Here is a 14,990-nt window from a genome sequence, read left to right as displayed (position 1 = left end):
GTTATAAATCTCCAAAAATAATGGAAGTAACAGAGAATATCCTCATAAAGCAAATAGATGAAGCAGCGACTCAAGGAGAAGTCATTATTATGGGGGACGTCAACTACCCTGAAATACATTGGGGAACCGAAACCTGCAGTTCCAGCAAAGGTAATAGGTGTCTGACAACGATGAGAGACAATTACCTTTCACAACTGGTTCAGGACCCAACAAGAGGGGGGGCACAGCTAGACCTAATATTAACCAACAGGCCAGACCGAATATCAAATGTAAGGGTTGGGGGTCACTTGGGTAATAGTGATCACAAAATAATAAGTTTTCATGTATCCTTTAATAAGATGTGTAGTAGAGGGGTTACAAGGACACTAAACTTCAGGAAGGCAAATTTCCAACGGATGAGAGATGATCTTGGTGCAATTAACTGGGACGATATCCTGAGACATAAAAATACACAAAGAAAATGGGAGACGTTTATTATCCTCCTGAATAGGACCTGTGCACAATATATACCGTATGGGAATAAACATGCGAGAAATAGGAGGAAACCACTATGGCTAAATAGAGCTGTAAGGGGCGCAATAAGAGATAAAAATAAAGCATTTAGAGAATTAAAGCAAGTAGGTAGTGATGAGGCATTAAATAAATACAGAAGATTAAATAAATTCTGTAAAAAGCAAATCAAAACAGCAAAGATTGAGACAGAGAGACTCATTGCCAGAGAAAGTAAAAATAATCCCAAAATATTCTTTAACTACATAAATAGTAAGAAGCTAAAAAATGATAGTGTTGGTCCCCTTAAAAATAGTCTGGGTGAAATGGTGGATGAGGATGAGGAAAAAGCCAATATGCTAAATGACTTTTTTTCAACAGTATTTACACAAGAAAATCCCATGACGGATAACATGATCAGGGATAAAAATTCTCTGTTAAATGTCACCTGCTTAACCCAGCAGGAAGTACGGCGGCGTCTACAAATCACTAAAATTGACAAATCCCCGGGCCCGGATGGGATACACCCCCGAGTACTGCAGGAATTAAGCACAGTCATAGATAGACCACTATTTTTAATCTTTAAAGATTCCATAATAACAGGGTCTGTACCACAGGACTGGCGTATAGCAAATGTGGTGCCAATATTCAAAAAGGGGACAAAAACTGAACTTGGAAATTATAGGCCAGTAAGTTTAACCTCAACTGTGGGTAAAATCCTGGAGGGTTTTCTAAGAGATACTATACTGGAGTATCTGGAGAAGAATAACCTTATGACCCAATATCAACATGGGTTTACAAGAGACCGTTCCTGTCAGACTAATCTGATAAGCTTTTATGAAGAGGTAAGTTCCGGACTGGACCAAGGGAATGCAGTGGACGTGATGTACATGGACTTTTCAAAAGCTTTTGATACGGTGCCACACAAAAGGTTGATACATAAAATGAGAACAATGGGGATAGGGGAAAATATGTGTAGGTGGGTTAAGAGCTGGCTCAGGGATAGGAAACAAAGGGTGGTTATTAATGGAGCACACTCGGACTGGGTCACGGTTAGCAGTGGGGTACCACAGGGGTCAGTTTTGGGCCCGCTTCTTTTTAACATATTTATTAATGACCTTGTGCATAGAGAGTAGAATTTCAATATTTGCAGATGACACTAAACTCTGCAGGGTAATTAATACAGAGGAGGACAATTTTATATTACAGGAGGATTTATGTAAACTAGAAGCTTGGGCTGATAAATGGCAAATGAGCTTTAATGGGGATAAATGTAAGGTCATGCACTTGGGTAGAACGAACAAGTTGTATAATTATGTGCTTAATTGTAAAGCACTGGGCAAAACAGTCACTGAAAAAGACCTGGGTGTATGGGTGGACGACAAACTCACATTTAGTGGCCAGAGTCAAGCAGCTGCTGCAAAGGCAAATAAAATAATGGGATGCATTAAAAGAGGCATAGATGCTCATGAGGAGAACATAATTTTACCTCTATATAAGTCACTAGTGCGACCACACTTAGAATACTGTGTACAGTTCTGGTCTCCGGTGTATAAGAAAGACATAGCTGAACTGGAGCGGGTGCAGAGAAGAGCGACCAAGGTTATTAGGGAACTAGGGGGTCTGCAATACCAAGACAGGTTATTACACTTGGGGTTATTTAGTTTGGAGAATCGAAGGCTTCGGGGTGATCTTATTACAATGTATAAATATATGTGGGGACAATACAAAGACCTTTCTAATGATCTTTTTACTCTTAGACCTGTGACGGGGACAAGGGGGCATCCTCTACGTCTGGAGGAAAGAAGGTTTAAGCATAAGCACAGACGCAGATTCTTTACTGTAAGAGCAGTGAGACTATGGAACTCTCTGCCATATGATGTTGTAATGAGTGATTCACTACTAAAATTTAAGAAGGGACTGGATGCCTTTCTTGAAAAGTATAATATTACAGGGTATATACACTAGTCTCCTTAATATTGCGTTGATCCAGGGAGCTAGTCTGATTGCCGTATGTGGAGTCGGGAAGGAATTTTTTTCCCCAATGTGAAGCTTACTGTTTGCCACATGGGTTTTTTTTGCCTTCCTCTGGATCAACATGTTAGGGCAAGTTAGGATAGGATATGGGTTGAACTAGATGGACTTAAAGTCTCCCTTCAACCTTAATAACTATGTTACTATGTATTCTGTACATAGGGGGCAGTATTCTAATATTTATATTTTGGTAAATTAGTGATGAAGATGTTCTCTAGTTAGTTGCTATTTTTGTTCTCTTTATTTCTCTAGCTGATCTATGTTTCTCTCAGGGTTATGACTATAAGTCTGTGCAGTATAGTAGGGCTCCTATGTTTTCTTTATTAGGTACATATACGGTGTGTGTGTGTGTGTGTATATATATATATATATATATATATATATATATATATATATATATATATATATATGTGTATATATATGTATATATGTGTATATATATATATATATATATATATATATATCTATATATAGAAAACCAAAAGCAAAACACAAAACAAATATCCTGGAATAAAAAAGTAAAAACATATATTGCAAAAATTGCATGAAGGTAGTAATATCTATATATATATATATATATATATATATATATATATATATATATATATATATATATATATATATATATATATATATATATATATACACTATCTGCTTGTCCTCCGTGTAATCTGTCTGGTGATACCCTCTTGCTATGATGGAGCGTGTTGGCGTTAGCTTTGCTCCGGACAGGTTCCTGGCTCTGATTTGCGCCAGTCAGTGATGTAATTGATTAACAGATCGTTCCAGACCTACTTAATTCACGTGGAATGTGTGATGATCGTCTGCCTTAGATACCGAGGTTATGGAAAGTTCACAAATGTATTTTGCTGCTCCTTCGACTGTAACCAACTTTAAGTGCAAAATTATGATTTTATCTCTTGTTATAAATTTCGTGTTCAGAATTCTCTGGTTCACTTATCGGTGTTATTATCAGAGTATTGTGTGATGTCATTGGTATCACAGATGGTGCTCAGTAATGTAATGTATTGTACACAGTGACTGCACCAGCAGAATAGTGAGTGCAGCTCTGGAGTATAATACAGGATGTAACTCAGGATCAGTAATGTAATGTATGTACACAGTGACTGCACCAGCAGAATAGTGAGTGCAGCTCTGGGGTATAATGCAGGATGTAACTCAGGATCAGTAATGTAATGTATGTACACAGTGACTGCACCAGCAGAATAGTGAGTGCAGCTCTGGGGTATAATGCAGGATGTAACTCAGGATCAGTAATGTAATGTATGTACACAGTGACTGCACCAGCAGAATAGTGAGCGCAGCTCTGGAGTATAATACAGGATGTAACTCAGGATCAGTAATATATGTACACAGTGACTGCACCAGCAGAATAGTGAGTGCAGCTCTGGAGTATAATACAGGATGTAACTCAGGATCAGTAATGTAATGTATGCACACAGTGACTGCACCAGCAGAATAGTGAGTGCAGCTCTGGAGTATAATACAGGAGGTAACTCAGGATCAGTAATGTAATGTATGTACTCAGTGACTGCACCAGCAGAATAGTGAGTGCAGCTCTGGACACACCCAGGAAGAGGAGGAGCGTCGCAGCTGACCGTCTGCAGGCTGGGATTTTGCTAAGCTCCTGGGAAGGGAGGTTTTTTTTTCCTGCAAGGACTTTCCATCTGCCCCCTTCCCAGTAAAGAGGACTCTACCTGGGACTGAGCGCCGGGGCTGTGCCCCTGCCTCCCACCCCCCGGCAAGCCAGCTGGGGGTGGGGGGCCTCATCCACCACCAGGAGGCCCAAGGCACAGCCAGCCAGTCCCAGGGATGGGGAAAAAGCGGACACCAGGGGGCCGCAAGGCTCCAGGGTCCGGGACCCCTGAAGTGAAGGCTGTGGCAGGCCCTTCCCCCGGAGGTGCAGCAGCCGGCAGAGGTGAGGCGGGGCCCCCCCTTAACATCTGAGGCTCCAAGGCTGCGGGAGAGGCGGCTACCACCTACGCCTCCCGCATCCATGCCCACCTCTCCGAATATGAGGAGGCCGGGAAGCAGCTGAGGAGACTTCGGGGGGAGTTGGAGGGAGCCAGGATAATATCTAAAAACAGGCTCCGTACCTCAAAGAAAGCGGAGGTCGCCGCCACAGTACAGCGGCTGGAAGAGGAGATTCGGGCCCTGGAGGGCCGGCGAAGTGTCATCATGGCTGGCAGCGGCCCCTTCCAGGAGAAGCTGCGGAACGAGGACCGGTTCAGGGCCATGGCCGGTGGGTCTCCTGGGGGGTCAGGAGGCCCCACACAGGTGGAGGAAAGTGAGGAGAAGGAAGAGCAAGATGGCGCCCACGCTACACCCGGGCCACCTCCACCTGAAGACCTGACGGACACCAGCAGGAGTCAGGTAACATGCAGTGGGATAGCCCCCGAGCAATTGGCCCTCCCGCTGGACTCCAGTAACGCGGAGCAAAGCGGGAGCGAGGGGGAGGATGGAGGGAGCGGGAGTAATACCGAGGGGGGCTGCCTCATCCTCAGGCAAATGCGGCAGATGGAATCCCCAGCACGGTTTGGCACGCTGTTGTTTGGGGATGAAGTCTGCCCGGAGGATGAGGCAACCGGGAAGAGGAGAAACAGGAGGCGCAGGCGTAAGGCCTCTGAAGGCGTGGAGGAACAACTGGTTTTTGCTCCTCTTCCCGGGGCCCCTCTGTCCCGCTATGTGGAACCCGCTACCCACCCCGGCTCGGGCCCTGTGGTGGGTCCGCAGCGAGGGAGCGGGGAGAGAGATGACTGTTGTGACCTGACTGTCGCATCTGGTGACAGTTCAGACCAGGGCAGCGACATGGAGGTCGGTGCTGGTTGTGGTGTTGGTGGTGGTGTCCAGGCTCAGCCCTCAGTGGCAGGGGGGGCTGGCCTGGCACCAGGTAAAGTTGGTACCGCCAGGGCCGCACCTCCGGCGGCGAGTGCTGGGGCTTCTGGGCCCCCCACGTACGGATCCGCTAAGTCTGGATCACTAGTGGGGGTCCAGAAGTCTAGGAAGGGCGAGCAAAAAATCAAACAACAACTGAAGCGGTGCAGGGAGCTGGTCGCTCCCATGGCGGCGCCCGTGGTAAGAGCGGGGTCTCCGGCACGTTGACCCAAAAGGGGGTCCGTGCGGGGGGCTCCGCCGCCACTGGGCGACGAGGGGGAGTGGCCGTCCCTGCCCGTGGCAAGTGGTGGGCACAGAGTGGCGGCGGTGGTCTGCGAGGGGGGCGGGGCCTCCCCGAGTGTTGCCCGGCCTGCAAAGGCTGTGGCATGCGGGGGGGGCGTGTCCTCCTCGGCCGCTGTCCCGCTCGCTACGTCCGCGTCACCTGGGGGGGCGTGGCCTCGCAAGGGGTCACTGCTCTGCCCGTGGTGGCCGTGACTGGCGGGGGGGCGTGGCCACGGCAGGCCCGCTGCCCTCTGTCCCACCCACCCTCCCAAGCAGTGCAAGCAAGCTGCCCCCAAAAGCTGGCGGTGGGTTGTCGGGGTCCCCAGCCCACCTACCTTCATCTGAGGGTGCGGGGACTCTGGCGCCCCCTGGCAAGCCGGCAGAGGGAGTGAAGAAGGATGCAGGGCAGGGAGCTGTGCCAGAGGCCGTCCCTGCCCAGAGCAAGGAAAACAAAAGAAACTCTGAAAAAGAAAAAAAAATGGTGCTGGAGAAACCAAGAGCTGCTCCCAGGCACAGCCAGGGAAATGTGCAGTATGTCATCAGCGCTGAGGCACTTAAAGGGGCAGCAGCACTCTTAGCCAATAAGGGCAATCATGGAGCACCTGGCCAGCTAGGGCCCCCAGCAGGTGGGAGGGAAAATTGCGGCAAAGGAACTGTTAATGCTGATGTAAATAAAAATGTAAATATAAATAAAATTGGTGCTGAGGAGTATGAGGAGTGCGTGAGTGAATGTGAGAGCGGGGTGACTGATATTTTTGAGGAGTTGTTTGTGGACGTGAATGGGGATGTGAGTGACATGGATGAGGGAGTGAATGTGGCTGAAAGTGCTGGAGTGAATGCTGGGGTGAGTGGGAATAATAGAGTGAATGGGAGAGTGAGTGGGAGGACAAATGAGGGTGCAGGCACAAGTGGTGGTAGGAGGGCTGGCCCATCTGCCCCCCCGGCCGTGAGACCCCAACGTAACTATGCGGGGGCCGCGGCTGGGGGTCAGGGTGGTCCTGGGGGGGTCTCCTCGCCTCCGGGCTCCAGGGACGGCGCTTTGCACCACCGTTTCCTGGAGGCCCTTAAAAGGGGAGAAAGGTCGGTAACAGTAGAGGGGAGGACAGTGGACCTGTCTTTCTGGATAGAGAGACACGGCCTTGCTGCCTTCCAAAATCAAAGGGAGGGAGGGACTGTTTGGTCTCTCCCCACAGCCGGGCAGGGGCCGCCAAGAAGGAATGTGGTCCGTCTTAGGTGGTGGGGCAATGAAGCTATTCCACCCAGGAGCAAGGTGGTGGAGCTCCTCCTAAAGATGGGCTTCGGGGCGAATGACATCTTTGCCCTGATACATCCTTCGGCGTCCCGCTTCTTTGATGTCAGTTTCGTGTGGCCAGAGGGGCTTGAGCTCTTCTGGTCGAACTACGAGCTGGTGCGAGAAGAGCCCGGATGGCGAGACTTCGTTGCGCAAGCGGTGTCTCGCCAAAATGCCGTCAAGCGAGTGACCGTGGTGACTTGTAACGAGTCGCTCACAGGCGTGGACATAATGACGTGGCTTTCTCGTTACGGGGGAAGTCATCGAGGTCACAAAAAAGAACAGGGATGAATTTGGCATCTGGTCGGGGGGCTGGACCTTCATGGTAAAGCTGAAGGTTTCCGGCGGCACGGTCACCCACATCCCTTCCTCGGCGTTCTTGGGGAGGGACAGGATCCTGGTCTTCTACCAGGGGCAACCGAAGGTCTGCCACAAGTGCGGCGACCCCACCCACTTCAGCGCCAGCTGCAAGGTGCAGAAGTGTGCGTTGTGTGGTGGGGTAGGCCACCTGGCTGCCTTGTGCAAAGACATTCGGTGCCACCTGTGTGGTGACCTAGGTCACCCGCTCAGCCGCTGCCCTCGCTCTTTCTCCAATACCGCTGCAGGCCCGGTGGGGGGAAACCGTGAGGGGGTAACCTCTGGCGGTGCTACTGCCGTGGCAGGTGGTGGCGGAGGGGGAAGGGCTGAGGGGCCGGTGAGGAAGGGCAATGCTAAGGCAAGGGGCCCCGCGTATGAGCGGAGGCAAGAAAAACGCCATGGAGGCAAGGGGCAGGTGAAGCCTCGGGAAACTGGGGTGATGCCTGCCCCTCCCTCTAGGCCCGTGGCAAAAGCCTCTGAGGCCCTGGGAGAGAGTGCGGTGAGTGAGGAGATCAGGAGGATGGAGAGAGAGGAGAAAGCGGCTGACTCAGACGACTCCTCTCGTTATGAAAGTGTCGACGAGGATGTCGGGGCAGCCTACAGCATCAGGTGGCAAAAACAAGCGTGCCAACCGTAAATCGGGAGGGAAGAGGGCTGACAAGTCTTCACAGTGCCCCCCGCCCCCGACCACAAGAGTGCATACGGAAGGGCCCGCTGACCCCCCTCTGATCAGACTCTCCAACCGGTTCAGCTCCCTCGGAGGTTCAGATGATGATCCGCAAGACGAGGGTGCTGGGCCGCGGGTAACACCGAAGGGTCCTTCGGGGGATGGTGGAGTCCGTCCCTCAGGGGTCACTGTTCCTCCTGAGGGGGGGACAGGCCTGGAACCCAGGGGCGAGGACACTGGGGGGGGAGGGATGGACACGTCGGGGGCTTCCCTAAAAAGGAAGGTGTCTGACCCCTCCCCAGGAGGAGGTGATAGCGGGGCAGGGAAGAAACTGGCCATCCAACTCGATCACCCATGATGGCTGAACTCGCCCCGTTGACGCTGGCGTCCATTAATGTCGCCAGCATTAAGTCAGATGCGGCTCGCTTCACGGCCTTTGATTTTTTCTCCCGGATTGAGGCAGAAATTTTATTTTTGCAAGAGACCAGACTAACGGACATGGGGGCCATCTTTAAAGCACGGAGGGAGTGGAGGTGCGGGCCCTCATACTGGTCTCTTGCGGCTGAGCCGTATAGCGGGGTGGCAGTCCTTTTTAAGACTGCAGATGTTGAATGCCGACGGGTTACTGAGTTGGAAATGGGGAGGTGCCTGATCCTAGATGTCTTCATGAGGGGACAAGAGCTCCGGCTCATTAATATCTACGGCCCACAGTCCAAGTGGGACCGTAAATGTCTCTTCCTGAGGATCAAGCCCTTTCTTTTTACGAGCCGACAGGTGGTCTTCGGTGGGGACTTCAACACCGTTATGAGGTTCCATGACCGGGGGGGTCCCGGAGACCGCCTGGCTTATGACAGCGTCGCGCTTAATAGCATAGCTAGTGAAGCTCGCCTGGTGGATGTCCACATCCGGCACACCCCAGGCCACGGGGGTTTCACCTACCATAGGGGTAGCAGTAGGTCTAGAATAGACAGGTTTTTTTTAAAGGAGGACGCCATCTTTTCTGCTGTGTCCGCCGTTGAGGTGGAGTTCTCCGACCACTGTTTAATTTTCTTTTCTCTGAATGTTGCAGAGACTCCTCGGATGGGAAGAGGGCTGTGGAAGCTCAATTCGTCCCTGCTGGAAGAAGCGGAGGTGAGACAATCCTTCGAGGATTTTCTTCAGAGCCAGGTACCGCTGTTGGATCTCTGTAGTAGTAAGTCAGAGTGGTGGGAGATCTTCAAAAAGCGGGTGGCGGGGTTCTTCCATCAGCTCTCGAACCTCAGAAGTCTGAACAGGCACCGCTTGTATCAGGCTCTGGGGAGGAAACTCGAGCAGCTTGTCTCGACTGGAGGTGACCGTGAGGAAATCTCCAGAGTGAAATCTTTACTCAAGAGGTGTCAGTATGATAGACACACATCTTTAGTTTTTGAGAGGGACTTCGGGAAGTACCGCTCGCCCGACCCTTACAGAAACTGTAAGATGTCAGTGAATTGTAAGATGGTGACAGGACTGATCGACAGTACGGGGTCCCTGAACAGATCCAAATCAGCGATCCTGAAGGTGGTCAGATCCTTCTACTCGCGCCTCTTGGAAAAGAAGGATCTGGATCGGGATAGGATGTCGGCTTTCCTGGCTGAAACCGTCCCTGAGCCAGGGGGTGATCCCTCTCTTCGTGTTTTGGCAGAAGAAATTAGGGAGGAGGAAGTGAGACTGGCCATTGATGGGCTTCGGCCCAAGAAATCGCCAGGTCCGGATGGCTTAACATCCGAGTTTTATAAGACTTTTAGGGACTCCTTGGTCCCCCTCTTGACAGGGGTCTTTAATGAGTGTCTATCCTCGGGCACTCTTCCCGACTCAATGAGGAAGTCAGCCCTAATTATTCTGTCAAAGGGTAAAGATCCGTCCCGTATCGAGAATTGGCGTCCCATAGCGCTTCTCGATACGGACCGGAAGGTTCTGGCCAAAGTGCTGTTTAATCGGCTGGTGAAGTTTGCACCCCGGCTCCTTTCAGGGGCCCAGCATTGCTCTGTTCCAGGCCGCAGTACTTTTAGTGCTGTGCTCGGTGTCCGGGAGGCAGTGGAGCAGGGTAGGGCAGGCCACTGGAAGGGGTACTTGCTGTCGTTAGACCAAGCGAAAGCCTTTGACCGGGTCAACCACGAGTACCTCTGGTCTGTCCTTTTGAGGTATGGTCTGCCTGGGAGGTTTGTAAAATGGTTAGAGATCTTGTACCAAGGGGCTGAGACTTTTCCGCTGGTGAACGGTTGGTCAGGTCGCCCTTTTGAGGTGAGTTCTGGGGTCCGTCAGGGCTGTCCGCTGAGCCCGCTTTTATACGTGTTCGCGATCGATCCCTTCCTAAGGAGGGTAGATCGTGGACCGTTGGCGGGAGTCGGGATGGACCAGGCGGGCTCTGGGTCCTCTCTGAGGGTGGTGGCGTACGCCGATGATGTTTCCCTTTTCGTGTCCTCGAGGGGGGAGGCGGATTGGGTCATGTCAGAGGAAGTGCGCTACTCGGAGGCATCCGGGTCCATGATCAACTGGGATAAGTGTGAAAGTCTCTGGCTGGGAGGGGGAGATCCTAGTTTTGATCTCCCGGACACCCTTCCAGGGCCCAAGGCCACCGCCAAAATTCTAGGCATCGAATTTGGCCCCGGGGACTACCCCCCCGGCAAAATTGGGAGGGCAGACTTAAGATCGCTGCCCAAAAGGTGGACCAATGGAAGGGTTGGTCTTTGTCCCTAAGGGAAAGGGTTGCCCTGGCTAAAGGCTTTCTGCTTCCCTTGTTAATTTACCTAGGCAGCGTGTGCATCTTGCCAGAACCTCTCTGGACACGGGTCTATAGCCTGTTCTTCCAGCTGTTATGGGGGAATAGGCTCAACCTAATCAAGAGAGAGGTCACATACCGCACGAGGAGACTAGGTGGGTTGGGTATGGTCAACCCGGTAGTGTTCTTAGTGAACACCTTTCTTAAAGCCAACATTTCCAACCTCTGGCTAGAGAGGGCTCCTCCGTGGGTAGTCTCCTGCAAGGGTTGGTTTCGGCCCTTCTTCCAGGAATGGGAGACAGGAGGGCAAGTGAAGGACCTCCGCACACCTCATGGGCATCTCCCGGCTTATGCTACCCCGGTTCTGAAGGTGATCCGCCGGTGGGGTCTGGGAATGTGGGAAATCAGGACCATGTCGCGGCAATGCCTTGACAGGAGGGTTCTGTTGACCCATTTCCAGAAGCCCCTGGCCCTTAAGGATTGCCCAGGCTGGGATCTGGAGGTGGGGCTCGGGCTTTTAAATTCTAAGCGGATCCCCAAGAAGTTTTGGGACTTGACCTGGCGCTGCTTCCACGGGAGGCTGTATGTAAAGGATAACCTGAAGTGCAGGAAATCCGATGATCGGGGTTGTCCCCGTGAGGAGTGTGGCGACGTGCTGGAAAGCATGGAGCACTTCCTGCTTCAGTGTCCCTTTAATACAGAGGTTTACAACAGGGTGGGGGCTTCCATACGTTGGCCGCGGCTGGCGTCCCTCTCCTATGCCGAGTGGGCCTATGGAGCGTTCAGAACTCTGGGTGGCCGAGACCGGGGCACTTTATTCCTAGTCAGTGTAGTGGTTAGGTTCTACATTTGGAATGCACGGTGCTTAGTTTCGACGCGGCAGAAAGCCCTCCCAAGGGAAGAGGTGGTTAGTAACATCCTGGGTGACCTGGTGAAGGTGCGTTCTTTGGAGTTCGAAAGGTTGGGTGTGAGGAGGGCCTCTTGGCTTTGGAGGGGCCTTTCCTTTTAAAAACGCACTCTAGGGAGAGCTAGATTTTGTGTGAATGTGGGTAGGGACAGCATAAGGTGGTGTGGGTGGTGAGGGACAGAAGTAGGGGCAGATAGGGACAGGAAGGGACAGGCACTGAGGGACAGATAGAGAGTTAGTTATGATAAGGTAGGTAGAGTAGGGGCAGGTAAGGACAGATAGGGACAGTTTCTTTAGGGACAGAAGTAGGGACAGTCTTAGTTGTTGAGTGACAGGGTGAATGTGTTAGTGAGGGATGGGGCCTCTAGAACTCCTTTTTCCTGGTGGTGGGCTACTGCATGGCACATCTAGATTTTTGTTTTGAGATAGAGAAATAATGGATATTGGGCTTGCAGGCACTGAACTTGGGCCTGTAAGTAAAGGTTTGTGGTGTGGTAATATTCGGTAAAGTAAATGATGTAATGACATTGCATTGTAATATTGTATTGTAATATGTATTGTAGTATATGTATTGTAGTATGTGTTGTTATTCTTTTCCGTAGTCAGAGGTGCATGGGGGGCGTAGTGAGGTTGGGAGGAGGGTGAATGGGGGGGTGAGAGCGGAAAAAAAAAGTAAAAGGACCCTAAAACAAGGGGAAAAGTGGCGAATGGATATAACATACACCATGGACCATGGAAATTATGGAAAATGGACCATTTTTGAGCACATCGGGGGCAAATGGGTGAGGGTTTTGGCTTGTGGGCATAAACTTTCGTGCTCATCAGGCCTAGACGTGATAAGGCCATGGACATTTATGGACCTGTGGTGTGGGTGGTGGGAAAAATAATAAAAAAACAGGAAAAAAAAAATATATATATATATATATGTTGAGGTGTTAAGCTGGTGTAGGTAATTTTGCCAAAAAAGAATTGGCTAGGTTTATTTAAGGCAGCATGGGCCAAGAATATTATTTCTGTTTTCCTGTATATAGGTATGGGTGGAAGTGTGAATGGGGAGTGAAAGAGAGTGAATGGGGGTGAAAGATTAAAAACTGTTTTTCATTATTTTATGGGAAAAGTTTTCTGTTGGAAAGTTTCTGCTGGGGGTCCCCTCCCTAAGCTGGAAAGCTTGGGGGCTATAACAAGTTGCGGTTTTGCACAAGCTTCTGTATGTCCTAAGTGTATGATTAATGTGTGTATTTTGGTTTATGTGTTTTCTTTTCTGGAATGTTGTGTTGTATTGTTTTTGATATTTTCTAATAAAAGAGATACAGGATGTAACTCAGGATCAGTAATGTAATGTATGTACACAGTGACTGCACCAGCAGAATAGTGAGTGCAGCTCTGGGGTATAATACAGGATGTAACTCAGGATCAGTAATGCAATGTATGTACACAGTGACTGCACCAGCAGAATAGTGAGTGCAGCTCTGGAGTATAATACAGGATGTAACTCAGGATCAGTAATGCAATGTATGTACACAGTGACTGCACCAGCAGAATAGTGAGTGCAGCTCTGGAGTATAATACAGGATGTAACTCAGGATCAGTAATGTAATGTATGTACACAGTGACAGCACCAGCAGAATAGTGAGTGCAGCTCTGGGGTATAATACAGGATGTAACTCAGGATCAGTAATGTAATGTATGTGCACAGTGACTGCACCAGCAGAATAGTGAGTGCAGCTCTGGGGTATAATACAGGAGGTAGCTCAGGATCAGTAATGTAATGTATGTACACAGTGACTGCACCAGCAGAATAGTGAGTGCAGCTCTGGGGTATAATACAGGAGGTAACTCAGGATCAGTAATGTAATGTATGTGCACAGTGACTGCACCAGCAGAATAGTGAGTGCAGCTCTGGGGTATAATACAGGAGGTAGCTCAGGATCAGTAATGTAGTGTATGTACACAGTGACTGCACCAGCAGAATAGTGAGTGCAGCTCTGGAATTAAAGATATCTGACTGTGAGGATGATATTTTATTTTGTCCTAGTTACCATTTATCATTGCTTTTCCTGTCCTTTTTAGGTTAGGACTGGCTGATACGTACCAGTGGTAAGTTCCAATTCATTATTCCCCCATCCATTCTAACCACTTATTTTCCAATTGAATTGATCCTACAGTGTAATTTGTGCGCTGTCTGGAGTGCAGCTGAAATGGACTTTAGGGAACTTTCCTGTTTTGTGCCACTCAGCTGCTCTCAGCCAATCGGCATCACCAGGCATGTCCTCGAAGATGATGATTGGCTGAGAGCAGCTTGCTGCAGTGTTTTCTTACTACTCTCCTCCTTCATGTCCTGTTCAGCTCAATGTTAGGCGTCCTTACAACTTCTCACCATTTTTCCTCTCTTGCAGGTATCTAGATATACGTCGGTTCGGATCTGTTCCACACGGCGGTTTCGGGATGGGATTTGAGCGATACCTGCAGTGCATTTTGGGAGTGGACAATATCAAAGATGCCATTCCGTTTCCAAGATTTCCTTATTCCTGCCTCTTATGAGTCTAACCGGACAGAAAGACGTCATCACTGATTATTTTTTATATTTCATATACTTACAGTTTGCTCCCACCCTATGAGCGCAGAAGAGGCTATTTTTCTGCTGGCTTTAGGGGCAGCTGACTGGCATTGAGTGCAATCATGTCCTTCATTATTAGATCCTTTTCTGGATCGCTCTCCATTCTCCTCTCTCAATGCCACTTGCCAAAAAAACTGGAACCCAAAGTTATCCCCTCCCCTAACATGAGAAGGACATACATGATCCACGTGTACTTTACAGGGGTCAGTTTGGTGTTGATCAAGGTCGCTCTGCCGCCATTTATATAAAATAATCATAAATCACCATTATGTTTGGAGAGTATAACAAGTTACAACTTCAATGTTTTTGCTTTCTTAAATACCTTGAGTTACAGCCAGAGCTGCAATCCAAATTCTGCTACAACTTCATAAGAGGAATTGCTGCCGTATATAGCGCTGGCAAGTCCCAAAATGCTCCACAGCAGAGCAAGCGTAGTACAGACTTTGAACCAGCAGAGGGCAGCAGTGAGACAATGCAACCCGACAACTAGCAGAAAATCAGCTGAATTTTAAATGCAGCTCTGGATGCGGAAACTGTTTTTCTGGGATAATAAAATTTCATCTGTTGGGGTTTTACTTTTGTTCCCATGCTGGAAGTTGTAGTTTTGCAACAGCTGGAAAGTTACAAGTTTGGGGAGATCTTTAGAAGGGTTTGTCCAGGTTTTCATTATCATGGCTACTTTGTCGACGAAATGGCGCCCATTGCACAATA

The 14,990-nt window shown here is 49.5% G+C and overlaps 1 protein-coding gene across 4 annotated transcripts in view; it reads left to right on the top strand.

The window, feature by feature from the left end:
- Positions 1 to 14,854, top strand: part of NARS2 (asparaginyl-tRNA synthetase 2, mitochondrial) — a 125,816-nt gene extending 110,962 nt beyond the window's left edge. For 3 of the 4 annotated variants that reach the window (XM_073548654.1, XM_073548653.1, XM_073548652.1), the window contains exons 14-15: positions 13,733 to 13,759; positions 14,059 to 14,854. In XM_073548654.1, the coding sequence (XP_073404755.1) occupies positions 13,733 to 13,759; positions 14,059 to 14,203 (172 nt within the window). In that variant the 3' untranslated portion in view covers positions 14,204 to 14,854. Of the gene's footprint in view, positions 1 to 9,084; positions 9,147 to 13,732; positions 13,760 to 14,058 lie in introns of all 4 variants that reach the window. The other variant, XM_073548655.1, reaches the window with a different exon arrangement.
- Positions 14,855 to 14,990: the final 136 nt, after the last annotated feature.

The sequence above is a fragment of the Dendrobates tinctorius genome, unplaced genomic scaffold (genome assembly GCF_039654945.1).
Source record: "Dendrobates tinctorius isolate UK_male_01 unplaced genomic scaffold, ASM3965494v1 ptg000157l, whole genome shotgun sequence".
Lineage (NCBI taxonomy): Eukaryota > Metazoa > Chordata > Amphibia > Anura > Dendrobatidae > Dendrobates > Dendrobates tinctorius.
This window is presented reverse-complemented; position numbering and strand designations above follow the sequence as displayed.